The sequence below is a fragment of the Scophthalmus maximus genome, chromosome 12 (assembly GCF_022379125.1).
Source record: "Scophthalmus maximus strain ysfricsl-2021 chromosome 12, ASM2237912v1, whole genome shotgun sequence".
Classification (NCBI taxonomy): Eukaryota; Metazoa; Chordata; class Actinopteri; order Pleuronectiformes; family Scophthalmidae; genus Scophthalmus; species Scophthalmus maximus.
The window spans coordinates 25,028,036-25,055,000 of record NC_061526.1 but is presented as its reverse complement, the minus strand read 5'-3'; the positions used below and the strand labels follow the sequence as shown (position 1 = coordinate 25,055,000).

General features: G+C 44.1%; 4 protein-coding genes and 1 long non-coding RNA gene across 7 annotated transcripts in view; 3 read left to right on the top strand and 2 right to left on the bottom strand.

Moving 5' to 3' along the window:
* Positions 1 to 1,023, top strand: part of LOC124850820 (interferon regulatory factor 5-like) — a 4,268-nt gene extending 3,245 nt beyond the window's left edge. The window contains exons 7-9 of the mRNA XM_047336092.1: positions 1 to 29; positions 113 to 231; positions 388 to 1,023. The exon at positions 1 to 29 is cut by the window's left edge and continues 361 nt beyond it. Of these exons, the coding sequence (XP_047192048.1) occupies positions 1 to 29; positions 113 to 231; positions 388 to 576 (337 nt within the window). The 3' untranslated portion in view covers positions 577 to 1,023. The remainder of the gene's footprint in view (positions 30 to 112; positions 232 to 387) is intronic.
* A 912-nt stretch (positions 1,024 to 1,935) lies between these two features.
* On the bottom strand, positions 1,936 to 11,805 carry LOC124850819 (transportin-3). Its single transcript, XM_047336091.1, has 23 exons — positions 11,557 to 11,805; positions 9,662 to 9,862; positions 9,205 to 9,278; positions 8,899 to 9,055; positions 8,133 to 8,276; positions 7,806 to 7,981; positions 7,578 to 7,716; positions 7,013 to 7,159; positions 6,733 to 6,840; positions 6,532 to 6,623; positions 6,311 to 6,450; positions 5,962 to 6,153; positions 5,388 to 5,479; positions 5,190 to 5,266; positions 5,058 to 5,118; positions 4,818 to 4,958; positions 4,484 to 4,600; positions 4,297 to 4,391; positions 3,909 to 4,065; positions 3,489 to 3,656; positions 3,297 to 3,409; positions 2,709 to 2,792; positions 1,936 to 2,483 (listed from the first exon to the last, which is right to left on the bottom strand). The coding sequence occupies exons 1-22, from the start codon at positions 11,758 to 11,760 to the stop codon at positions 2,732 to 2,734; spliced, it is 2,856 nt and encodes a 951-aa protein (XP_047192047.1). The 5' UTR covers positions 11,761 to 11,805; the 3' UTR covers positions 1,936 to 2,483; positions 2,709 to 2,731.
* On the top strand, positions 11,348 to 17,172 carry LOC124850821 (putative violet-sensitive opsin). Of its 3 annotated transcripts, XM_047336094.1 has the most exons (7): positions 11,348 to 11,449; positions 12,709 to 12,772; positions 14,592 to 14,705; positions 14,790 to 14,958; positions 15,032 to 15,197; positions 16,147 to 16,386; positions 16,958 to 17,172. In XM_047336094.1, exons 2-7 carry the CDS (start codon positions 12,733 to 12,735, stop codon positions 17,057 to 17,059), a joined length of 831 nt encoding a protein of 276 aa, XP_047192050.1. In that variant the 5' UTR covers positions 11,348 to 11,449; positions 12,709 to 12,732; the 3' UTR covers positions 17,060 to 17,172. The 3 variants fall into 3 exon arrangements, with proteins under 3 accessions (XP_047192050.1, XP_047192051.1, XP_047192049.1); XM_047336095.1 differs by lacking the exon at positions 11,348 to 11,449 and having other exon boundaries at positions 12,516 to 12,772; XM_047336093.1 differs by lacking the exons at positions 11,348 to 11,449; positions 12,709 to 12,772 and having other exon boundaries at positions 14,364 to 14,705.
* A 479-nt stretch (positions 17,173 to 17,651) lies between these two features.
* LOC124850864 (calumenin-A-like) lies at positions 17,652 to 23,271 on the bottom strand. Its single transcript, XM_047336368.1, is given in 6 exon segments — positions 17,652 to 17,833; positions 21,458 to 21,518; positions 21,616 to 21,720; positions 21,722 to 21,783; positions 21,881 to 22,074; positions 23,267 to 23,271. Coding segments are annotated over 6 exon segments (609 nt in total).
* Positions 23,272 to 24,532: 1,261 nt separating this feature from the next.
* Positions 24,533 to 25,921, top strand: LOC124850868. Its single transcript, XR_007031925.1, has 2 exons — positions 24,533 to 24,769; positions 25,392 to 25,921. It is a non-coding gene; the product is annotated as an uncharacterized LOC124850868 (long non-coding RNA).
* Positions 25,922 to 26,965: the final 1,044 nt, after the last annotated feature.

The following is a 26,965-nucleotide window of genomic DNA, read 5'->3' as shown; positions in this document are numbered from 1 at the left end:
AGTGTTCAGCCTGAATGACTTCCTGCAAGGTGACGAGTTTAAAGCCTCCGATGTCCAAATACTTTCAGTTCCACTTCTGAGCCTTGAGTTAAAATAAATCTTCTGTCCATAGGACTGATCCTGTTCCATAAAGGTGAAGCTCCGAACCCTCCGCCTTTTGAGATCTACTTCTGCTTTGGGGAGGACTGGCCCGACAAGAAGCCCAAAGAGAAGAAACTCATCATCGTCCAGGTCAGAGGGCAACACGCGACCAACAGGGGGCGTTTCAGCGAAATGTTGGAAAGATTCCTGCAGCAACTTTTTCATTAGGACCTACAACTTCCTGCACATTTAATTATTTTGGGTGTTGAAAATGGTTCATATTGTGGTTATGGTTCCTGTCCTCAGGTGGTTCCCGTAGTGGCTCGGATTCTGACTGAGATGTTCTCTGGAGAACTCAGCTGGTCCACAGACAGCATCCGATTACAGATCTCAAACCCTGACGTGAAGGATCAGACGGTGGAGCAGTTTAAAGAACTACAGAGGCTTCTGCAGAGCCAACAAATCCAGGGGCCCTGGACCCCCAATGTATCCTGATCAACACAACCAGGGGCCTTGGACCCCCCCCCCCCATAAACACATCTAGCAGACTCACAACGACCAGTTTGCCCTGAACTCCAGGACTCTGAAGTCCTGATAATCAGATTAGAGACTCATGGAGGTTCAGGACCTGAGACTAACGGTGGATCCATTTCCTTTCGGAGACCCTCTCCAGGTGTTTGTATTGACCTTTGGACTGGTCCTATAATTAACGCAGGTCGATGCTCTGATAGATTCTCCAGATTTCAGATTATTGATTGTTCAAAACTAAACTCAGCTGTGATGACAGATTATTGAAAGAAAAAGTTCCAACATGTTAAAACAAGTTTGGATCATCAGCTGATCTCAGCTCAGCGTGTTTCCTGTGTACGAGCCTCCGTCACATTCAATGACCACAGTTAGTTTGAGTGTTCAAGATTTCAATAAAATCATTTTTCAATATTATGTTGTGTAACAAAATGATGATCAGTGAACTGAGACACAACAGATTTAAATCCATCAGCACGTTTATATTTCTTTATAATATTAACAAAAATGAAAACATTTAAAGATGACATCTTCAAACTGCAGTTGGTTTTGATGGTCACACTATTAGCTGACATTGAATTATTAAGTAATAACAATAAAGGTTTATTGATTGACATGAAAATAATTGTTAGTTGCAGTTTATTTTTGAAATATTTAAAGAACAGATAAATGTCTTGAAGGCCAAATTTCCATATCAACTCTTTATATTTCTCGTTATAATTGTAATCTTGAGTGCCACCATCAGGACAAACACTCAACTGCTGGTGAAAAAGAAAACCAGTGTTTTGGATTATGAAAAATCGGAAGTTATAAATGTGGCGATCATTTTCATTTTTTTTCCATTTCATAAAGCAGTCAAAGTTTTGAGGGTCAGGACAGGAAGTGCTTCTGCTCCAGTTAAGGTCAGTGTATCAGGTAACAAACAGGAACCAGTTTGACCAGAACTCCCAGCAGATGGGGTCTCCACAGGTGTAATGATGACATCACATTACCCAGAGGGCTGCAGTGACTTCGTCTGTTAGCCTTCATCAGACGGTGACAGATTAAAATAATTTGAGCTCAGACCTGTTTTCCTGCAGCTGTTCATACTCAGAACCCTAACCCTAACCCTCTAGAATCTGATTGGTTCTGGTCTCAGTGTGACCAACAGCTGTTGTCACATGGACAATAATCTCTACAGCTGTAAAATAATAAAGTGTGTCATCATAACAGATGTCTCCTCTATTATATTAACTTGATAACAGCTCAATCCTGCCTCCGGTGGTCGATCCGGGTCATTATGATCATAGAAATAAGTGAAACATAAACATTAAAATCTTGAAGCATCAGTTTGTTGTTTCAGTTGTTTTATTGTTTACAACAAGGCTACATCACCGATGATGTCATAGTGTCAGTCTCTCAGAGTTCACTCTGTCTCACTTTGTGGAAAAACAACTAAAATTCAACCAAAGTTAAAAAGGTCAAAGGTGACGCCAAATCCTCCAGCATTACGCCTCCTCGGGCAGCCGCTCAGCCAAGAGCATCATGGGAAATTTTTTGGCTCTTCTAATGGCACGGACAAAAAACATCACGACCAAAGTCCCAAAAATAAATCTCTTAAAAACTGTTGACCAGGCACGTCCTCTGATTCTGCATCAGTTCACTTAGTGAACTCCTCCCGGTCCTGACACCTGCTGCAGGTGAGCTCAGGTGAGGTCAGAGGTCGGGGGGAGGACCTCACTCTGTCCGTCCGAGTCATTCATCCTGTTTCACATTAAAGTCCTCTTTCTTCACCACCACCACCATTTTCATCACCTTCATCTCGTCCCTTTGGATCCTCGTCTGCAGGCGCAGCTTTTTGTCGTCACCTCTGAGCGTTGGTCAACAAAACATTTAACCTGAAGACGAAACACGACACTCGGATTCAACAGTTGGAAACATTATACATCCTTGAGCTGAAACGTCGTCTGATGTGAACATTTGACATTATAATAGATACGACATGAATCTACGACATAAATATATGACATGCATCTAGGATATAAATATACAACATGAATCTACTATATAAATATACAACATAGTGCACCTGATGTGAACAGTCACCTGGTGTGAACAGTTACCTGGTGTGGTGTGAAGGCTGCAGCTATCGGAACAGTCTGGTGAACTCTCTGATGGCCCAACACACCTGTTTACACTCCTCAGCACTGAAGAGAAGAAACAGAAATTTAGAAAAGATTGACACCTTCACCTGTTTGTTTGTCATGTGTCACGTGTCATAGATATTTTCAGTTCATAACAAAGATTAAACCCGTTTATCCATGTGTTGCTTTACAGTTAAAATCTGATCATACCCCAGTGAAGCTCAGGTGTGATTCACCTGATGTCACGATAAGTCTGAACTCGCTGTCATTTTTTCTGCATTCCACCTTCGAACACGAGTCTCAACAGAAATCTCTCATGTCCGAACCCATAACCGAGCTCCAAATTGTTTCCTGTCTTGTCTATGTTTCATGAACTGTTACAGAGTAGCAGTGTAGTCTAGTGTTGTGTAATTTAGTTTAGTGTTGTGTTGAAGTGTTAGGGTAACTATTCCAAATGACTTCATGGTCAAACCGCCCCGGAGCATCATGAGGTCAACGACCTGAAGCCTTGTCAGACTTGAGACTGGAAGTTGACGATGTAGGTGTTATTGACGTGCAGCCTCTCACCTGGTGACCTGTTTGTGGAAGTCAGTCAGCTGTTTGTGAGTGACGGTCACGGCTCCTCCTGTCGTCTCCTTTGGTAAACCTTTCAGAGCGTTTTCTAACCAGCGACAGAACGTCTGAAACCACAGAGGTCACACAACAGTCAGGAACCACTGGAGCCACCGGACTGACGCACCTGATCAGGTGTTTACTCACTGGTCTGTCGAACACCATGACCTCCCACAGCACTTCGGCCACGTCGGGCAGCGTGTACGGCGGCAGACAGAAACAACACGAGTGCATGAGCTGAGTGACGAGCTGCTGCCCGTGCTGCTCCATGGCCTGACCAATCAGCTGCTTCCTCACCTCAAAGTCATCCTCGTGCTGCAGAGAGACGAGTCGTGTTTGTGATGTAACAATCATTATGTCACTTGTATGAATATGTCTCAATGACCTGTACAAATAAAGGTTAAAAAGAAAATCACTGGAACTAAAGTGAAGAGCTGAGACTCACTCTGCTGGACAACCTAAGTAATTACATCATTCCAACCTCTGATTATTCTGTAAAATGAACGGTTTCATATTGTAACATATCAGGAAACATGAGGCCGACATCCTTAAACTTTGACCACTCACGTCGTTGGCCACTCCCGTGTGGATGAGGTCACGGACAAACTTCATGACGCTGCAGTTGGCGTCTCGGTGGTCCAATGAGGCGGCAGCTATCGCACACTGGATGATGTGAATGATGATGCTGCTGCTGAGCAGAGTGACAGGACTCCTCTGCACAAACCTGAGCGCGGACACACACACACACACACACACACACACACACACACACACACACACACACACACACACACACACACACACACACACACACACACACACACACACACACACACACACACACACACACACACACACACACACACACACACACACACACACACACACACTTAGAGAACAGGAGTCAGACGACTTAACCCTCAGTGTGTAAACAGGAAGTGACCATGTGACTCACCTGGTGGCCAGTCTGAACAGGTCGTCCACAGTGTCGGGATGATTCCTTAAACCGTTCGGCTGCTCGAGCAGCTGGAAGGTCGGCATACACAGAGCCTGAGGAGGAAGAGGAGGTCACCGTCGTCGTCATCATCATCATCATCAGTTACAGTCACAGTTATTCACTTCCTGGTCAGGTGCTTTGTTACCTGTAACATGTCGAGCAACCCCTGCCTGCAGCCCTCCTCCATCCCGTACTCGTCCACCAGGATACTGCCCAGGTACAGGAAGCAAGAGTGTGGATACACCTGGTACACACTCACCATCTGATCACAACCAACGTCCAATCAGAACACAGGTGAGCAGGTAGATTAAGCGTCTTTGTGCACTTGGAAAAGCGCTATATATATATGATGTATTATAATTATTAATAAAGGTCGTTAACACCAGAAAAAAAATGTTAATTTATTTTTATCACCTGATCAATAACAAGTCAATCTGTCAGAGGTCTACCACTGGAGTGATTAACCAGGTGTGTCTCACCTGAGTGACGAGTGGCTGCAGCAGGGAGGCGGAGCCTTTCCCAACACATCTCACAGCAAACCTGAGACAACGACAGCATCGCTCCACAATCCTGTTGTCGGCCTGATGAGTGTTCAGAGTGTCCGACAGCACAGGCCAGATCTGTAGGTCACAGGTCACATGACACACACACAACACGTGATCTACAGGTAACGCGTGTTAATAAAACTTTATGTGCGACAGGTGAGTCAGGTGTTTTACCTCCTGAATGACCTTCTGACACGGGTGAGTCTGTCCGTTCTCCACGATGGGGTTTGTGTGTCTGAGGAAAAGAAACAGCTTCAGTGTTTGATCATATAAATAAAGTTTGACGTAAGAAACAGGTAAACTCACCTGAAGATAACAGCCAGTCTATCGAGCCACACGGTCGGATCAGCTGATTTACCGTTTGTAGATTCTTCTGTCAGAAGCTGAAACAATGTAAACACATTAACATTTACAAACAAACACATTAACACATTAACATTTACACATTAACAAACAAACACATTATGACATTAACATTAACACACATGAGATCGAGTCACTGACCTTTTTCAGAGCCAATACTTGAACAGCACAAAGGTCACTGAGACATTCTGCGATTTTCTCCAGAGGAAGACGAGCCAGGACCAGAGCTGTACCTGCACAGGTAAACATCACAGGTGAAAACATACATGTGTGACATCATAACCTGGTGTATTTACCTGCACAGGTAAACATCGCAGGTGAGAATGTACCTTGATCTGCTCTTGTGCATTTTGATTCAAACTATTATAGAGTTTATTTACTTTTCTGAAATTGGCGTTTTCTTTTGAACCGTCTCTTTTGTGTCAGGTTCAGTTTGTCTCTGCAGACGATGAGTTCTGTTGTGATCAGTGTTAGTTCTGTTGTGATCAGAGTTAGTTCTGTTGTGATCAATGTTCCTGAGTAAGAGTTACTCATCTTTTGGATTTTATAAGCCTTGTTTGACTTCACTGTCTCTACAGACAGATTCTAAACTGTTCTGTTGTGATTGAGTTGATCTAGTTTCTGAAACATTTCCCTGTTTCACTAAGGGTAAAGGGGGAAAGACTGATGCTGTCACTACAGGTGTGGCGATGTCACTACAGGTGTGGTGATGTACCTTTGAGCAGTCCTACAGCTGCCTCTGTGGACAGGGCGAAGGAGTCGAGGGCGCGGGCGATGTCCAGCAGACCCTGGAAGTGTTGAGCCATGTGATCTCTGCAGACTGAACAGATGTTGTGGATCGACTTTGCCGCTGCTGACGCCAGAGGTTTCTCTCTTAGGCCTTTCATCAGGTAGTTCAACACCGGGTCTGACAGGAAGTACAACAGAATGAAAGTCAGAGTGAGGAGCTGACAGGACTCACAGGAAACAATCTTCCTGGAGTGGAACCTGACTAAACCTGAATATCTGCAGTATCTGTAATCAGATCAGAAATCCATCTGAAGCACAAAGACACATTGACTGACCGAGGAATCTGGGGTTTCTGTCGACGACCTCGCTCATCTCTCCGACCAGCTCGATGCTCGTGTATCGAACCGCCATGTGGACATTTTCAGGGAGTAACACCACCTGCTGGAGCACCTCGGACAGCGTCGGGTTGTTTTCTCTGAAACGTAACAGAGTACAAACTGAATTTAAAGAGAATGGGAATGTTTCAGGCGATGAACGGCTCTAAACAGATACTCACGGATCAACACTTTTTGCAATTGCAGCCATGATGAAGAGAACGGCTTCCGTCACCTCCCAGGGGGGGTTCCCCTCTTTTAACGTGGAATACAACTGAGAACAAGCAGAACCGCTTTTTAAAAGAGAATATCAGTGAAAACAAAGTGTTGTTAAGTTAGCGTTAAACCAAACGCGTCAGTTGAAATATTCAAATGGGGATTACCTGAGAGAAACACTCCATGGATCCAACAAGAAAAATGACGTCTTTAACCAGGTCAGAGACTCTCATCCTGAACTCTCCGAAATCATCCGTGTCTTCCGGGATTCCCTCCTGTCAGGTCAAAATAACTTTACACTGAAGGTTGGGAATAATTATACTTTTTTTATCTACAGCACTTGGTGAATCAGTATTACAGTCAAAATGTTTTTAATCTAAATGACTGTATAAGTCCAGGTTCAAGATTTCATCAAAGGGGGTCAGTGTAAACTTGATCTGGACTCACATGGTCTGGATCGAGTTGACAGTGTCGAGCCAAACAGTGCAGAAGCCTCTGGATGTACGGTCTGAAGATGGTGTGAAGCGCTGCATCATTTATTTTATACAAATGTTCTCCGAGGCGGTACCAGAAGTTAAAGGAAATCTCCACCACCTGGATCACAAAGACCAGAACAAAGACCAGAATATTAAGCTAAAGATTTCAACAAACTAGAACAGGGTGCAAATTAAAACCAGAAGTAAAGGAAATCAGATACAGACTGGAATTATAATGTGAAGTTTAAGGCGGTCAGTGTTACGTTCGTACCTCGAACTGCAGGTGTTATGTTTGTTCCTTATATTGCAGGTGTTACATTCGTACCTCGTAACACAGGTGTTACGTTCGTACCTCGTAACACAGGTGTTACGTTCGTACCTCAAACTGCAGGTGTTACGTTTGTTCCTTGTAATGCAGGTATTACTTCGTACCTTGAGCTGCAGGTGTTACGTTCGTACCTCATAACACAGGTGTTATGTTCATACATCATCACAGGTGTTCCGTTTGTTCATTGTAATGTAGGTTGTGCTCCTACCTCGTACTGCGGGTGTCCTGCACAGATCAGCAGCAGTTCCAGTGTCCTCAGGTCACCCATGCCCTGACCTGGACTCCTGACTGTCGTCTCTAAAAACGTCTCACAGAGTTCGGTGAAGATCCTGCAGTAGTTGAGCACTCTGACAACACAAATCAAACATTCATGTGGCTGAAACATGCCGACAGTCCAGTGATCAACAATCAAAAAGCGTTTCCTGCGTGTCCTCACTTGTCAAGGTCTTCTCGGGCTACAGCCATGTGATAGGCCGTCTCCAGCGTCAGGACGCCCTGGAAGAGCTGCAGAGCTAATGCCATGTTGGTGTCCACATTTTCTATGGCATAGAGAGCAGAGCAGACGCAGTCCGATGCTGCCTCGTGAAGGTTGGTGGAGGTTTGATCCCTTTGCTGTGGGGACAATACCTGAGATTGTTTTTTTTGTTTTATGATTTTTCACTTTTTAAACTGGGCAGCTAGAAACTATAGACATCTCCTGTCCTGTGTAACCAGGAAGCAGGTGCCGCCAGTGAGTATAAGACAACAACATGTTGGACTGTACCAGGACTTGGAAGAGAACCATGAGCAGCTGGTTGTTGGCCATGAAGTTACTGTCCAGGACTCCCAAGTTGAACCAGCTGCCCAGACAGCGAAACACTTTGATGAGCATCTTCTCATCGTCTCCCGTCTTCTCCACACACGTCGTCTGAAATCAAACACAAACAGAATTTAACATGAGGATGGTGACGGATCAGATCAGAATCATCACCTGATCTCTTAGGTTCAACGGTCTGATCAATTCTGGTTTGATCTATTAATATATTCTTATTTGTTTATATAAATCCATTGTCTCATTTCAATCATTATCCAGAGAGCTGATCCAATAAACCAGCTGTTATCATCAGAATCATAAAGGCCGATCAATACTTATTCAATACTCATTTAAAAAGAATCAGACAAAAGATAAAGTTAGAATCAACCATTAAAAAATCTGAACGTTACAGAAAAGTGAAAAGTTTTTTTAAGTCTTTAAAATATGACTTTTTTATTTTCTCTATTTCAGATTGATAAATGAGCCTGTTGAATATTTCATCTCCACGGCAGTAAACTATAGTTCAGTTTGTTTGAATGCAGCAAACACTGACAGATGTGAAACTATGGTCCAGAGTCTCAACCAGCAGGGATCCTAAGGGGTCCTCAGAGGTCATCAGAGGTCAATCTGAAACCTAACACTTTAACCTAGCAGGGGCCATCAGAGGTCAATCTGAAACTTAACCTTTTAAACCAGTAGGGGGCGTCAGAGGAGCGAACAAAGACAACAAACAGACCAGCAGAGTGACCACGGTGCCGGAGTAATAAGCCAGATCCTCGATGATTTCCGTCCTCCGATTGGCTCCGATTCGTAGAGATCGACTGTGAACTTCCTCTGGCAGCACAGTGAGGATCTCCACCAGGAAGGGCATGGAGCTGATGTCATTGTTGTACCTGAGAGGAGGCGGAGTCGTGGACGGGTGAGTCAGAAACACATAACTGGGAAACGACCTATGTTGTTTAATTACTTATTACTTTATTACTTTAAGTACTTATTAGTTTACTTCAAACTGAAAAAGTTAAATAATCGCATGATTTCTTACTTTTCTATGAGCGTGTGAACACATCCTTTCCAAGACGCCATCTGAAGAGCAAGATCTGCAATCGCTAAAGCCAGCTGACAGAAAAGACATCAATCAGCCAATAAGATCTGTAGATGACTTAACAACATGTTCATGACGAACTAAGAGACAACTTCAGTCACAGAACGTTTCAACTGTGAGATGACGTGAGGCGCCGCGAGGCGACATGGGGCAACATTAGGGAACATCGGCAACATTAGGCGACGCGAGGCGACATGAGGCGACATGAGGAAACATTAGGCAACATTAGGCGGCATGAGGCAACATGAGGTGACGCGAGGCTTCGTGAAGCGACGTAATTTGACGCGAGGCGTCATATGGTGACATGAGGTGACAACAACATCAATCTAAAAGGAAGTGTTTTTGTTTTGTGGTTCTGGTTCCGTTTTACAACCAGGACCCAGGTGATCTGTTTTACCTGTGTGACAATGATGGGGGACAGGTCTTTGAGGTTCTGTATGTGGGTCAGCAGAGAGTCTCGCAGTGCATTGTGGGTCTCAGGAGGAAGCTCGTAGAAGGAGGTCTGGATCTTCATCTTCATCGTCTGAGCAGCAAAATAACACGACTCCACATCCTGTTTGAGCTGCAGCAGCTGGTCTGAGATCTCCCATGCATACATCTGAGGGACAGGAAGTGATGTCATTACACATGTCTGAGATGGTCGCTGCATGACATCACTCAGACACGTAGATAACACCTGAGTTGTCAGGTGAAGTAAAGGAAACTGAGCTCTATTTAAAGTTATGGAACAAAACATGATCAAATCAAACATCATCATCATCATCAGTGATCAATGTGATCTGATTATTGACACTTTATCGTCAGACCGACTTCTGGTCATGTGATCATATGGATCATGTGACTAGAAGTAAACTGACCTGCAGGCGTCACTGTTTCTTCTCATATCAACCAGTGAGCTGAGCCTCATGATACAGCTGATCACTGATCAATATGTTACACTGTGTGTGTGTGTGTGTGCGTGTGCATGTGTGTGTGTGGCTGATCAATGAAAACACTGTGCAGTAGAGGGGGCCGGGCTATGTGGGGGCTGATTCATTTAATGAATCTTACATTAACTTAAATCAAAGACATGATAAACTCACAGTAACAGTCAGTGAACAGAGAGGAACAGAGAGGAACAGACAGAAACAGACAGCAACAGACAACGACAGACAGCGACTGACTGTAACAGACAGTAACAGACTATAACAGACAGTAAACATATGTTAACAGATGGTAAGAGTCAGTAACAGACAGCGACTGACTGTAACAGACTGTAACAGACAGGAACAGACTGTAACAGATATGTTAACAGACGGTAAGAGTCAGTAACAGAGAGTAACAGACAGCAACAGAGAGTAACAGACTGAAACAAACAGTGAACATATGGTAACAGATGTAACACAGTAACAGACTGTAACAGTCAGGAACAGACAGCAAATTAATTTAACACAGTAAACACATGATAACAGACGGTAGGAATCACTAACAGTCAGGAACAGAGAGCAACAGACTTAAACAGACAGTAAACATATGGTAACAGACAGGAACAGGCGGTAACAGACTGTAACAGACAGTGCACAGACTTTAACAGAATTTAACAGACGGTAAGAGTCAGTGAAACAGTCTGTTACAGACTTTAACAGACTGTTACAGACTTTAACAGACAGTGAATATATGGTAACAGACGGTGACAGAAAGGAACATATGATAAGAGACAGGAACACACGGTGACAGACAGGAACAGACAGGAACACGGACCACACCCCACTGAGGCCAACTACCTGGTTACATCACACAGTCCCGAGTGAAGAAAGATGATCATGATTCTACATCCTGAGGAAAACAGTGGTCTCATACGTCACATGACGTAACCAGTTGCATGACGTCAGAGACTAAACTTTGCCGTAACAGTGCTACCAGTCATGCTAACATGCTAACAGAGCAGAATGCTGCAGAACGGGCCTGTGAAACTAGACAGTCTGATTCACAGACAATGATCGGTCGCACAGAAACGCGCTGTAGCTGAAACCACAGAGTTCGAAGTGAACTTAATACCCGACAGCAGCTAATCGCGCTAACACGAAGCTAAAGGCTTGTGTTTGAATCCATTCATTTAGCTAGCTTAGCTTAGCTGTGATGCTAACGGGAACCTGCGCCTCCTCTGAGACTGCGCACTTCACTTCTCCAGGTGTATTAAAAGCAGGTAAACATGAAAACTCCGGCCCGGTTGGACCTCACTAAAACCCCCGGACCACCTCGGAACCCTCCGTCTTCCACCCTCCGGTCCCACGGGCTCTCCCATTTTCTCACCGATCTCTGGAGCTCTCCGAGCCACACCGAGGCTCGCTCCTTCCCGGCCGGGTCCGGGTCGTGGTACAGGGCTTGGACCGCCTGGTAGACGAGGGTCAGGTTCGGTTTGCCCCCCTCCATAACTTGGGTCAGAGGCAAAGATGATATAAGGCAGAAATGTAACCAACACGGCGGATCCGACAGAGTCCTACACGGCCTGAGCATCGACCGCCATCTCGCACAGGGTTCCCGCGTGCAACAGTGATTCTATCCCGACTGGAAACACAGACAGGGACATTAGTTCCGCTCTGTCATGATGGAAGAGTTGAATTCAGAACTCCCCTAAAAATATGTTAATTTAACCGGGTTATGGCCACAGGACACTTTTCTTTAAGACTCAATTTAAAAGAAGGTTTAAGTTTTTCTGACTATAGATCTTTGTCAGTTCTCTGCGCTCTGTGGTTTACTGAAGAAAAGATATGTCTGAACTCAAACCCGAATGAAAACGATCAATCTGTATTTTTACTCTTCACAGTTTATTTTTTATGTCAGCATGAGGATGTTGATACAAAACTTAAGTGATAATTTTACATCAAATAACAGATAAGTTCATATTTATATTAATGACAAACCATTATATACCTATTATATATAATATATACCACATTCACCGACCAGTCTCCAGAGGAAATCTCTGGGTGAAAATGTGACGTCAGAACTTTACTGTGAGGTCACAGAGCTGATACCATGTCACATCAATAACATTTATTTTATGTCTTTTAAAATACTTTCCACCCCTTTTGTGAAACTCTGCCTCATTTCATCAGTCGAGTCCTAAAACTGATTGAGACGACTCAATGATCTATAAAATTACAGGTCATATAAAATTTCTTATTATTATATCCTGTGGGGAGTCCATCTGTCCATCCATCATCCATCATCTAACCCGAATGAAGGAGCAGAGAAGTGAAGGAGTGAAGGATCAGAGATGTGAAGGAGCAGAGAAGTGAAGGAGCAGAGGAGTGAAGGAGTGAAAGAGCATACGATGCTTTCTAAAAAGAGATTTCTGTCTTCATCCACCTCCTCAGATTAACCTTTGCTAGTTTCAGACCAGATTAGTCGGAGATGTGGAGAGTTCAGGAGTCTAATCTGAGTTTGTGTTGATGTTTGGAGGATTATAGAAGATGGACGAAGACGATGGAGGATTATAGAAGACGGACGAAGACGAGCTGCTCAGGTAATTCTGAAACATCCGGATTAAATGTGAAGTCACAGAGACACTGCAGATTCCCTAACCCTAAAAAACAATGAGAAAATGATTAGTTCAAGTTTTGAATCTGTGTAAATAAAGTTTCATTCATAACAGTTAAATAATGACCATTTAACTCTGCAGTGATATGAATCTGGATCAATCAGTGTGAACACGTCTGTTCCATAACCCTAACTCTTATGCAGCTCATTAAAAAACAACATTTCAACAGAACTCATTTCAAAACTTTCCTTTTAGAGAAAATCTGATTCATAAAAATAAATCTTCACTTTTCCTTTCTTCAATTTCTTAATTATAGAAAATGAATTTTTGATGCAAAGTAAATAATGAAAAGCATCAGAGAGGCGACGCTGCATTTACGATAACAACGCTTTATATTCTAATGATGTCATCCCATAATGACGTCACCAAGTTATGTATATGATGAAGGATGGTAAATCTAAATGAGCTGAGAATATATATCTGCACAATATGACATCATCGTCTGACTTGACTTGATTGTGATGTCTAACCCTAACCCTTCCTGGTTTTTGGATCTTAGTGGTTTATAATCGTCATATGACATCATATGATGAATAATCATTTTCTGATCAATCATCTGGAGATACCCTCCTAATTAACAAACCTACACTTCTGTCAAAGGAGCTGACCCCAGATCAATGCCCTATGACCAATCTTTGAACTTCATGTGACCCTAACGACACACAGGTGAACGTGACGACCCACAGGTGACCTTGACCCTTTGAGATCTTTTTATGAAAAGGGCACTATCAATAAAATGTATTTATTTATTAATTTATTTATTTAACGACCCACAGGTGACCTTAACGACACACAGGTGACCTTAACGACACACAGGTGACCCTAACGACCCACAGGTGACCTTAACCACACACAGGTGACCTTAACGACACACAGGTTGGCTGAGAATCAAGAACCCTAAACCTGACTCTCTAGACAGGTAACGATCCATAATAACTGTTAAACAGCAGATTAATTAAACGTTAGATTAAATGGGATTTGTGTGTTTTAATACAAACTCTATTTTCATATAAACTCTATGTTTCAAAGTTTCAAAGTAGCTTTATTGTCATTATATTGAGGGTTCAGACAACAATATATTACCACATTTATAAGTGTCAGTTATCTGAGGCATAAAAACATAAATACATTAGACAGCTAAAAGACATTACAACAATAAAGACATATAATTGCCAAGAACAAGAACAACTACGAGATTCTATATAAACTCTGTATTATTATATAAACTATGTGTTTTAATAGAAACTGTGAGTTATATTAAAACACCTAGTTTATATAGTTTACTAGTTTTACCATGTGTTTTTTATATAAACTCTGGCTGATCTCTGTGTGTTTTGACAGTGACTGTTCTGCCTGTAAGCAGATTAACCTCCTCTGAGTTCGGACAGACGTGAAATGTGACGATCTTAATCCTAAAACTTTGGAAAAATCCTTGCAGCCAAATCTTTGGTGTAAGTAGTTTATGAGGGTATATAAACATGCTGAAATCTTCCAGGTGGTAGAAAGCTGAGGTTCACAATGGGGAAACACTTCCACCTGTATGAGAACATTTCTAACGTGAGCCCCTTCGATGGGCCCCAGTATTACCTGGCCCCTCAATGGGCCTTTCACCTGCAAACCCTCTTTATGGGCTTTGTCCTGTTTGTTGGAACTCCTTTAAACTTTATCGTTCTGTTCGTGACGCTCAAGTACAAGAAGCTGCGAGTCCCTCTCAACTACATCCTCGTCAACATCTCCTTCGCAGGATTCATCTTCGTTGTCTTCTCGGTCAGCCAGGTGTTTGTCTCGTCCATGTGGGGTTACTACTTCCTGGGTTCCACCATGTGTGCACTGGAGGCTGCCATGGGGTCAATAGCAGGTAAATTCAGTCAGTTGAAAGTTTTATGTTGCTTTATGTTATGTTTGCAGCAGGCAAACTGTGATGTTTCTGTCTACTCTTCAGGTCTGGTGACTTCCTGGTCGTTGGCCGTCCTGTCTTTTGAACGATACCTGGTCATCTGTAAACCATTCGGATCCTTTAGGTTTGGCAGTAATCATGCTGTGGCTGCTGTCACCTTCACCTGGTTCATGGGGATCAGCTGTTCCGTCCCACCTTTCTTCGGGTGGAGCAGGTAACACCTGAGAGAGAGGTCCTCACATTGTGATGTATTGAACACTATCCACCTGAACGTGTCATGTGTTCAGGTACATCCCTGAGGGTCTGGGCTGCTCCTGTGGTCCTGACTGGTACACGCACAACGAGGACTTTCACTGCAGCAGCTACGTAATCTTCCTGATGGTGACCTGCTTCATCGTTCCGCTCTCCATCATTGTCTTCTCCTACTCCCAATTACTGAGCTCCCTTAGAGCTGTGAGTTTAAAAATCAATCAATCAAGGTTCCTGTCTTTGTTTCTTAGTTTATATTTGATCCAGTCAGTTTTCATCGTGTTTTATTACCAGAATCACTGACGTCCGGCGCAGAACTCGACACTACTTCGCTCTTGTCATTCAAACGTTGTATCGGCGGAGGTGAAGACTGTAATGAAAGATTTCGTGTCCTCCCCCATGTGTTACCAAGGCTCATTTTTCTTTCTCTTCCGCTTCTTTTTCTTCTTCTATTATTTTATGCGTCACAACTTCCTGTAATTGCTCCGACAGTCTGAAATACACAAAAAGGGTTTTCACACAGCAACGAACCGAACCATGATTTGATGTGGACCCAGACCCACCTCTTCTAATCTGTAGGTGTGAGGAACATCTCACACCTGGTATTCTGTCTAACCTTCTGGACCACACAAGGTGTGAAAGAGTTCTAACTGTTCATGATGTCCACTGGGGTGTAGTCTTACGGCCGTGGCTTAGAGCCTGTTGTCCGCTAACCAGAAGGTTGATAGTTCGATCCCTGCTTCCTCCAGTCCAAGTGCTGAAGCGTCCTTGGCCAAGACACTTAACTGTAACCTGTACCTGAGGGCTGTGCAGTACTGAAGACCAGCTGTATATAGAAGCTCTGCATGAATGTGTGAATGTGACTTGTTCTGTAAAGAGCTTTGTGTCGATAGGACTAGAAAAGATCTATATAAATAGATATGTAAATATATCATGATATACCATCTAACCCACTCGGCTCACAGTGAGCTTCACCCTGTGGTTACCCTAACCCTGCTATTGAAATATTTACAAGATAAAAAAATCATTTAATCGTATTATGATATTGAGTATAAAATCATAATAGTCTCTAAATAGACCCATGAACAGAACATTGGTCAAAAACAAGTGAGTGAACCTCCCGCTCTTGTGTCTGGTGTTTTATTGAGCTCAGGTCGCCGCCCAGCAGACGGAGTCTGTCTCCACCCAGAAGGCAGAGAAGGAAGTATCCAGGATGATCATCATGATGGTGTGTTCCTTCCTCTCCTGTTACGGTCCCTACGCTCTCGCTGCTCTTTACTTCGCCTACTCTTCAGATAAAAGCAAAGATTATCGCTTCGTCACCATCCCAGCGTTTTTCTCCAAGAGCTCTTGTGTCTACAACCCATTAATCTACGCCTTCATGAACAAACAGGTGAGAGCTCCACGGTAAAGGCTGACGCTAGCAGAGGACAGACAGATGTTAAAAAGACAGACAGGTGGACAGGAGACAGGAAGGTGGACAGAAGACAGACAGATGTAAAGAAGACAGACAAGTGGACAGACAGGTGGACAGGACACAGGACGGTGGACATAAGACAGTCAGAAGACAGACAGGTGGACAGACAGATGGACATCATATTATTTTATCCTCGTGTTTCTGCTCCACATTTAAAAAGCAGTAGTGTGTCTTTGTGATTCATTAAAGTTCAGTTTAATTTTTTTTGTAATTTCTGTTTCTTACTGAAGATTCGTCAGTAAAAAGTGAAAAAGAAGAATCTGATCTTTCTTTATCAGACCTCTGTCCTTTGTTCCTGATTAATGTCCTGAACATCATGCGATATTGAAACTGAGATGTGTCGTGTCTTTGGACAAGTAACATGTAATTTTGTGTTTGAATGTGTGTAACGTTGTGTGTGTTACTGGTTGTGTTTTGTTGTGTGTCTGTGTAGTTGGTTGAACAAAGGATGAGCTCAAATCCTTGTTGTCGTTTCTCTGCTCCTCAGTTTAACTCCTGCATCATGGAAACAGTGTTTGGAAAGAAAATGGACGAATCATCTGAAGTCTCTTCAAAGACAGAAGTTTCTTCAGTTTCCACAGTTAATTAAAATTTAGAACAAAATCAAACTGACAGGAGGAAAAATTCTTCACACAAGTCCGACTTTGTTAAATACAAAAACAGCAGCTGATGTTTATTTTAATGTAGAACAAGTTTTTAGATGAATGCAAAACAAAGTTTAATAAAAAAATATTCCAATGGTTTTTGTTCTGTTTTTCTTTCAGGGCATTTACACATGTAAAATTATAATGTCATATTTAAAAAAATGTTGTCTTAAAGGGCAGGAACACCTGAAACTTTTCAACAAACTGGTTTGAATCAGTTTTACAGTGAAATAAAATTTATCTTGTCTCCTGCAACTTTGACTTTAATATATTAAATCAAATCCATGAGTCTCTTCGTAAAAGATTAGTGAGTTTGATGTCATTATAAAAAAAAATCATCAAACTGATCAGCAGAAAAATAAAGAATAAATGTTCAGATTCATGAACCACTGAAAACACAAAGTAAACACAATAAAAGATCAAACTCATGAAGTATCGCTTCAGTTTCCATCCTGGACATACACAAAAAAAAAACAAGTGGTGTTTAACAAGTGAACATGGGAGTTAATTCCAACTGATAAATGATAATTATGTTACTTAGTTGGTGTCAAACTCGCTCAGCAGGTGTTTGGCACCAAATTCAGCGTGTATGGAATCAGATGGAAGAATCCACTCCATAGTTTCCTGTCTGTCCATCTTCCCGTCTTTGTCTTTGTCTCTGAGCTCTGAGAACTGCTGACGTTCTGTCTCCACCCAATCTGGATCTTTTACATTGTCCTCTGCCGATGGGCATATCACCTGCAGATGGATTAGTAATCAGATTTGAGGAGAATCTGATTCACACTGTGAGCTCTTGAAATCTTTAACCCTAAACACATCTAACCCAAACCCCTAACCCTAACCCTAACTCTACCCCTACTTCCAAATCCCTAACCCTAACCCACCAACTCCTCACCCCTACCCCCTTGACTCCTCAGCCCCACCCCCTAACTCCTCACCCCTACCCCCTTGACTCCTCAGCCCCACCCCCTAACTCCTCACCCCTACCCCCTTGTCTCCTCACCCCTACCCCCCTAACTCCTCACCCCTACCCCCTTGTCTCCTCACCCCTACCCCCTAACTCCTCACCTCTACCCCCTTGACTCCGCACCTCTACCTCCTTGTCTCCTCACCCCTTCCCCTTGACTCCTCACCCCTACCCCCCTAACTCCTAACCCCTACCCCCTTGTCTCCTCACCCCTTCCCCTTGACTCCTCACCTCTACCTCCTTGTCTCCTCACCCCTTCCCCTTGACTCCTCACCTCTACCCCCTTGACTCCTCACCTCTACCTCCTTGACTCCTCACCTCTACCCCCTTGACTCCTCACCTCTACCTCCTTGACTCCTCACCTCTACCCCCTTGACTCCTCACCTATACCTCCTTGTCTCCTCACCCCTTCCCCTTGACTCCTCACCCCTACCCCCTTGACTCCTCACCTCTACCCCCTTGACTCCTCACCCCTACCCCCTTGACTCCTCACCCCTTCCCCTTGACTCCTCACCCCTACCCCCTTGTCTCCTCAACCCTACCCCCCTAACTCCTAACCCCTACCCCCTTGTCTCCTCACCCCTTCCCCTTGACTCCTCACCTCTACCTCCTTGTCTCCTCACCCCTTCCCTTGACTCCTCACCTCTACCCCCTTGACTCCTCACCTCTACCTCCTTGACTCCTCACCTCTACCCCCTTGACTCCTCACCTCTACCTCCTTGACTCCTCACCTCTACCCCCTTGACTCCTCACCTCTACCTCCTTGTCTCCTCACCCCTTCCCCTTGACTCCTCACCCCTACCCCTTGACTCCTCACCTCTACCCCCTTGACTCCTCACCCCTACCCCCTTGACTCCTCACCCCTTCCCCTTGACTCCTCACCCCTACCCCCTTGTCTCCTCACCCCTACCCCCCTAACTCCTAACCCCTACCCCTTGTCTCCTCACCCCTTCCCCTTGACTCCTCACCTCTACCTCCTTGTCTCCTCACCCCTTCCCCTTGACTCCTCACCCCTACCCCCTTGACTCCTCACCTCTACCCCCTTGACTCCTCACCTCTACCTCCTTGACTCTTCACCTCTACCCCCTTGACTCCTCACCTCTACCTCCTTGTCTCCTCACCCCTTCCCCTTGACTCCTCACCCCTACCCCCCTAACTCCTAACCCCTACCCCCTTGTCTCCTCACCCCTTCCCCTTGACTCCTCACCCCTACCCCCTTGACTCCTCACCTCTACCCCCTTGACTCCTCACCTCTACCTCTTGACTCCTCACCTCTACCCCCTTGACTCCTCACCTCTACCTCCTTGTCTCCTCACCCCTTCCCCTTGACTCCTCACCCCTACCCCCTTGACTCCTCACCTCTACCCCTTGACTCCTCACCCCTACCCCCTTGACTCCTCACCCCTTCCCCTTGACTCCTCACCCCTACCCCCTTGACTCCTCACCCCTTCCCCTTGACTCCTCACCTCTACCTCCTTGTCTCCTCACCCCTTCCCCTTGACTCCTCACCCCTACCCCCTTGACTCCTCACCTCTACCCCCTTGACTCCTCACCTCTACCTCCTTGACTCCTCACCCCTTCCCCTTGACTCCTCACCTCTACCTCCTTGTCTCCTCACCCCTTCCCCTTGACTCCTCACCCCTACCCCCTTGACTCCTCACCTCTACCCCCTTGACTCCTCACCTCTACCTCCTTGTCTCCTCACCCCTTCCCCTTGTCTCCTCACCCCTACCCCCCTAACTCCTAACCCCTACCCCCTTGTCTCCTCACCCCTACCCCCCTAACTCCTAACCCCTACCCACTTGTCTCCTCACCCCTTCCCCTTGACTCCTCACCTCTACCTCCTTGTCTCCTCACCCCTTCCCCTTGACTCCTCACCCCTACCCCCTTGACTCCTCACCTCTACCCCCTTGACTCCTCACCCCTACCCCCTTGACTCCTCACCCCTTCCCCTTGACTCCTCACCCCTACCCTCTTGACTCCTCACCCCTTCCCCTTGACTCCTCACCTCTACCTCCTTGTCTCCTCACCCCTTCCCCTTGACTCCTCACCCCTACCCCCTTGACTCCTCACCTCTACCCCCTTGACTCCTCACCTCTACCTCCTTGACTCCTCACCCCTTCCCCTTGACTCCTCACCTCTACCTCCTTGTCTCCTCACCCCTTCCCCTTGACTCCTCACCCCTACCCCCTTGACTCCTCACCTCTACCCCCTTGACTCCTCACCTCTACCTCCTTGTCTCCTCACCCCTTCCCCTTGTCTCCTCACCCCTACCCCCCTAACTCCTAACCCCTACCCCCTTGTCTCCTCACCCCTACCCCCCTAACTCCTCACCCCTACCCCCTTGACTCCTCACCTCTACCCCCTTGACTCCTCACCTCTACCTCCTTGACTCCTCACCCCTTCCCCTTGACTCCTCACCTCTACCTCCTTGTCTCCTCACCCCTTCCCCTTGACTCCTCACCCCTACCCCCTTGACTCCTCACCTCTACCCCCTTGACTCCTCACCTCTACCTCCTTGTCTCCTCACCCCTTCCCCTTGTCTCCTCACCCCTATCCCCCTAACTCCTAACCCCTACCCCCTTGTCTCCTCACCCCTACCCCCCTAACTCCTAACCCCTACCCACTTGTCTCCTCACCCCTTCCCCTTGACTCCTCACCTCTACCTCCTTGTCTCCTCACCCCTTCCCCTTGACTCCTCACCCCTACCCCCTTGACTCCTCACCTCTACCCCCTTGACTCCTCACCTCTACCCCCTTGACTCCTCACCCCAACCCCCTTGACTCCTCACCCCTTCCCCTTGACTCCTCACCCCTACCCCCTTGACTCCTCACCCCTTCCCCTTGACTCCTCACCTCTACCTCCTTGTCTCCTCACCCCTTCCCCTTGACTCCTCACCCCTACCCCCTTGACTCCTCACCTCTACCCCCTTGACTCCTCACCTCTACCTCCTTGACTCCTCACCTCTACCCCCTTGACTCCTCACCTCTACCTCCTTGTCTCCTCACCCCTTCCCCTTGACTCCTCACCCCTACCCCCTTGACTCCTCACCTCTACCCCCTTGACTCCTCACCTCTACCTCCTTGACTCCTCACCTCTACCCCCTTGACTCCTCAACCTCTACCTCCTTGTCTCCTCACCCCTTCCCCTTGACTCCTCACCTCTACCTCCTTGTCTCCTCACCCCTTCCCCTTGACTCCTCACCCTACCCCCTTGACTCCTCACCTCTACCCCCTTGACTCCTCACCTCTACCTCCTTGACTCCTCACCCCTACCCCCTAACCCCCTTGACTCCTCACCTCTACCTCCTTGACTCCTCACCCCTACCCCCTAACCCCCTTGACTCCTCACCCCTGCCCCCTAACCCCCCTTGTACCGATGTACTCGTTCAGGTCAATGAAACCGTCTCCGCTTTTGTTGATGTCGTCTATCGTTTCCTGTGACATGTTTGAATTGGAGAATAAATGTATATGTATGACATTTAGTATGATCATGATTCAGTGACATCATAACTCTCAGTGACATCACTCTCACCTGCACCACGACGTCCTGCATGTGTTCGTAACTTTCAGGATAAAGAAAAGCCGTGAACTGGAGTTTGTCTGCTGATGAATCTCTGTTCCTGTCTGCGACTCTGAAGCCTTCTCTCATCCCTCAGCATCATGTGGGTAAAGTTATATTCTGCTTCTATCTGAGGGTTGTCTATCAGAGGTAACCAGAGAACTGATCAGAGGATCAATTCGAATTGATCTGAGATGTCGCTGGTGTTTGACATGTCTTTAATAAGTTTTTAGTTTACCCATATAACTGCCGTACGTGACGTTCTTAAACCGGTACCAGCCGATCAGACTGTCATTGTTCACGTCGGAATCGTTCCACTGACGCTCGACTTGTTTGCTTGTGTGTTTCTTCTGAGCGTCTCGGATCATAACCTTCAGTTCGTCCTCGGTGATGAATCCATCTTTGTTACTGTCGATGTTGTCCACGATGATGCTGCAGACAGAAAGACACAGGTGTTCATAAAGGTTTGAAACTTTGAATGTATTTGTTCAGATTGTGAACTGATTGGATTTCTTTCTGGTCCACATTATAGTTTTATGAAGGATTGTGTGTTAATATGTGAAGCTGACTGGGTGTAGCTCCTCCTCCTCCCTCACTATATAACATTATGTAACAATATATAATAGTATACAACAGTATATAACAATATATAATAGTATACAACAGTATGACAATATATAACAGTATATAATAAAATAAAAATCTCCATGATCTGGAAAAAGAGTCTCAACAATATGACATCACGCGTCAAACACCAGCGACTGATCGAGCTGAAATAAATCATGTGTTTATGTCAATAAACTACAACGTCTACATTCATTGAAGATCACATTTAAAAATGAAATAAGATGCAGAAATGTTCCTTCTTTTCATGAACAGTCGATCAAACAGATTCTGAGTCTGTCACTGAAACAAGTTCAGACTTTTTAAACTAAAAACAAAAATTCAGTCTGAACTTGTTGAACTCGTTGAACCAGTTGAGGCAGGAAATATAAATTAGGAAGGTTCCAACGATGGACACGTTTACAAGAAGACGAAGGTGACGAGAGTGTGTGTGTGTGTGTGTATTTGTGTGTGTGTGTGTGTGTGTGTGTGTGTGTGTTTACTGTTGTACATGCGTAAACATGTAGATTCCCCTCTGGTGAACTTAAGAATGAAACTCATCTTTGTATAAGGACAATTGGCTTATTACAATTTTTTAAATGTAATCAATGTAATTGTTTGAGCCATTAAAAAGATTAGGGGTTATTTATCTTCATTCCCTTTATTAATTATTATTTATTAAATTATTATGAAATGATGAATGACTGTCATCCATAGTAATAATAAACAGATGTTTACAGTGAGCAGATGAAGAGAACAGAGAATAAAACACTCATAACAGATTAGTAATAAAAAGATCAAACATGAAACTTTGAGGAGTCTGAACATAAACACATGATCACATGATGTCTTCACATTTAAAATCTATTCAGTTTGGTTTAAAATATTTCTGATGTCACAAATCAGATCTGAAATAAACAAACTAAAACATGTGATCATCAACTACTGTACAATGTTGTGGTATTTTTACTTAGCTTGAGTTTTTCTACATCAGGAGAAAGTTTTGAACCTTTGACGTCACCACATGTGACACGAAGATTTTTATTGAAAAAATAAAAGTGAAGTTCATAAAATATGAAGATTATTTTTACAGGTTAAAGAAAAAATATGTCATAATTATATATAACTTTGTTGAGAAGTGACATCATTAAAGTTCTTCTTACATTTTAATACAACAATAATAATCTGATAATAATAATCAATAATAATCTAATACAGGAGTTGATCTGACTTAAATCATTTTTTTTACTCTTTACTCTTTATATACTCTTTATACAGTGCCTCTGTCCTCTGGTCTTCTTCACCTTTCTCCGGTCAGTGTCTTTGTCCTCCGGTCTTCTTCACCTGTCTCCAGTCAGTGTCTGTCTCCTCCAGTCTTCTTCACCGTCTCTAATTTCTCCTCTGACTGAGCATCTCTCACTCTGTCCCGCAGGACAGTTTCCGTTCTGAGCCAATCCTGTGCAACCAGAATTAATTCTCCAAATTTGATTGGTCCAGTTTCGTACTCGCTTCTCATTGGTTGATGGTCGCATCGGTGAGAAACGTATCAGTTGCTACCATGTCGTCAAATTGAAAAATAAAAACAAGCAACGACAAAGTTTGTTTGTTTTAAAAAGTCAATTTATTGAGTTTATTTTCTTTGAAAAATATTGTATCTGTTTTTGCATAAATGATTATTCATATAATTTAAATGCAAGTGAAGAATGAAGTCTATTTATCGTGAAGAGTAATATTCAAATTTATTCAGTAATTTACAGGGATGCAGGAACAGAAGAATGAAAATATAATGTTTGTGTCTTGTAGAATAATTAATCAACAGCTCGACAGACCGTGATATGACGGTATGTATATATTATATCACACGTTGCCCACTTCACTGTGATATAATTTTGTGATATCACGGACTGAAGTGAGCTGTTGCTTTCATAAAATGGTTGCTGTGGCAAAATTAAATAATCGACACAGTTTACAATTTCACTCAAAAGTGCAAGAATATCAAGAGACAACATTTGGCAAAGAGGCAAAAATTGCTTCAAGTTCTCATTTTAGAGATTTAGTTATTATGTTATAATAAATTTATTGAGTTCAGTCTGAATAGCTGAAGTAACAAATAAATATGATGTTTTATTAGAACAACGATCCACACTCCGCCCCCTGCTCCTGTAACCCTACCCCCCACCTCCTGCCCCTCCCTCTCTCCTCCCCCCTCTCACCCCCCCTCCTGCCCCTCTCTCCTCCTCCCACTGCCCCCCCCCCCCCCTCCTCCTCTGATTATCCATGCCCAGCCTCAGTCTTTCTTAAGCCTCAAACCGACGGTGAAGTCAAACTGGGAACAAACTGGGAATAATCATCAGCCAATCAGAATCAGTCGTGTGCTTCTGGATGATGATGGTGAACTCGGTCCAGAGGCTGATGATGGTGGGAAACGTTTCTGTGTTGACTTTGACTCGTCCCAAAACAAATCCTGACGCAGACGAGGAAGAAGATTTACAGCAAACCTGCGAGAAACAAGATCGGAGCTACGGTGAGTTTGTGAAACCGACTGAACCAAAGTGGTTCATAAATTAAGGTTTTAGTTCCTGGTTTATATAAATCAGGTCCAGGTTCTTGGGCCTGTGCTACAAAGAGATTCCCACAAACCCACGATATGTTTCCTTTATCTGGTTTGACTCAACCTGTCGTCTTGATCCTGAACCATGACGTCGATATCAACTGTGTCACTAATTCTCCGGTTCCGAGCTTGTTCATGTTGAAGAGATGAGTTCTTAATTACAAGCAACATCGTCAGATCCATAAATTAAGTTGTTAATATGATACAAAAAGAAACGCTGACAACTGCAGGTCAGTTTGGTTCAGGCAACATTTAAAGTGACTTTCTACAAAGTGAAATGTAAATGATGTGATCAAACAACTAAACAAAGAACCACTCAACATATTTATGAAAATGTAAAGTCAGTTTAATAACCAACGTAAATAAACAGAAGTGATCAAGTTTACTGTTGAGAGTCTTATGTCTGACGATGATCAAACTGATGAAGAGAAGCTGAAGTGACGTCAGACTGTTAATGTGTGATGTCATCACTCACACTGAACAGTTCATTGATCATTGTTTGTAATAATTAATAATTGTTTTGTATCTCCACCAGCAAAGTTTCTTCGTCATGTTGGTTTTTTCTGCTGCGATGTTGATTCCAGCTGCTTGGATCCTTCATCACCTGCCAGAGTACAGACAGAGGTCAAGGGAGGTCATGCCTTCATCTTCATCACCTTCATCATAGTCTTCATCACCTGCCAGAGTACAGACAGAGGTCAAGAGAGGTCACGCCTTCATCTTCATCACCTTCATCATAGTCTTCATCACCTGCCAGAGTACAGACAGAGAGAGAGAGCGAGGGAGATAGAGAGAGAGAGAGGGAGGACGAGAGAGAGAGAGAGAGAGAGAGGGAGGGAGGGAGGGAGGGACAGAGACAGAGACAGAGGGAGACTTCCATGTAAATGTATAGGATAAATGTCTTGTTTCATAATGAATATTGTATGTAATCAATGAACATTATTAGTCGACACAGAACCTCAGATCTGTTCTTTCCAGTTGTTCTTCTTGTGAACATGTGACTCAGAACAAACAGGAAGTGTTTGTTGTTTGAAGAAGAAATAAAATCTGTAGTTTGTGTTTTAACAGGAAGTTTGTGTTTAGTTTTTTTCTGTTGGAATTACAGAGCTAATCACTTCCTGTTTGAGAACATCAGTTCCCACAGAGACAAACTCATTAAAACTGAGAGGAAGATATCATCATCTTTTCTTTCCTTTTATTTCCCACAGTCTGTTAAACTATGAAACCCTTTTAATTCTACCATACTATATTTCTCCCATCGTCTACCACGCACCTGTCTGCCTCATGTGTCCTCACACTTGGTCACACCTGGTCACACCTGGTCACCTGATCTCCTCACACCTGCTTCACTAATCAACCTTCAGCTGTCATTACTTCCTTTGTTCTTTGTCCAGTTTGTTTTCACTCTGTGACCTAAGATCAGCTGATTTGACATTTCCTGTTTTTTGTCTTTCCTGCCTGAATGACTGTTTTCCACATTCATCCTGTGAGTTTTTTACGAGATTAACTTGTAAACATGTTTGCGTCTGAGCTGTTTTCAACTAACCCTCATCAACCTTTTTAATATTTAATAAATATGTTTTGTGTCTATTTTAATATCATATCATCATAAAATATAAAAACACATTCACCAAATCAGATGTGGGTTAGGGTTAGGAATCTGAACATGTCTCCCGAAGGACCGAACGGCTGGCGGTCCCGACGGCGGCGTCCGCCACGTCGGACCAGAGTCCAGCCATCATGAAAATGTCCCATGTCAGTGGGTAAGGTAAGCATAATCAACGGGTAAGGTAAGTATACTAGAAATGAAATGAATTTGTTAGGTGTGGAAAATTATCACGATGAGACCCCCCAGTTCATCTGCGATGTTCCGGTTTGCTTCCACCCCATATCCATCGGTTCTGACAGAGTGGTGAATCGGTTCTGATTCTGGTGTAGGCGGGGAATCAAAGGCAGTGCACTGGCCGACGCCCGTCCGCTGCAACTCTCTACTTCGTCATATTACTTGCATGCAGTACCATGTGTCCCCTTATTTTGTAGTATTTTGTTGTGGTTCAGTATTGGCTTTGTTTAATTTTTCGGTGTCGTCATCGTTTTTAAAATTGTAAT

What these genes read in the sequence shown, in the direction of transcription:
- LOC124850819 (XM_047336091.1), bottom strand. Translation starts at nt 11,760, where the DNA reads ATGCTCAGGCCGTGTAGGACTCTGTCGGATCCGCCGTGTTGGTTACAT. An exon ending in AGCTGTAGGACTGCTCAAAG is followed by an intron (nt 5,480 to 5,961) that starts GTACATCACCAC and finishes TTACCTGTGCAG; the next exon opens with GTACAGCTCTGGTCCTGGCT. An exon ending in GGTTGCTCGACATGTTACAG is followed by an intron (nt 4,392 to 4,483) that starts GTAACAAAGCAC and finishes CTTCCTCCTCAG; the next exon opens with GCTCTGTGTATGCCGACCTT.
- LOC124850821 (XM_047336093.1), top strand. Translation starts at nt 14,366, where the DNA reads ATGGGGAAACACTTCCACCTGTATGAGAACATTTCTAACGTGAGCCCC. An exon ending in TGCCATGGGGTCAATAGCAG is followed by an intron (nt 14,706 to 14,789) that starts GTAAATTCAGTC and finishes TCTACTCTTCAG; the next exon opens with GTCTGGTGACTTCCTGGTCG. An exon ending in CCTTTCTTCGGGTGGAGCAG is followed by an intron (nt 14,959 to 15,031) that starts GTAACACCTGAG and finishes TCATGTGTTCAG; the next exon opens with GTACATCCCTGAGGGTCTGG.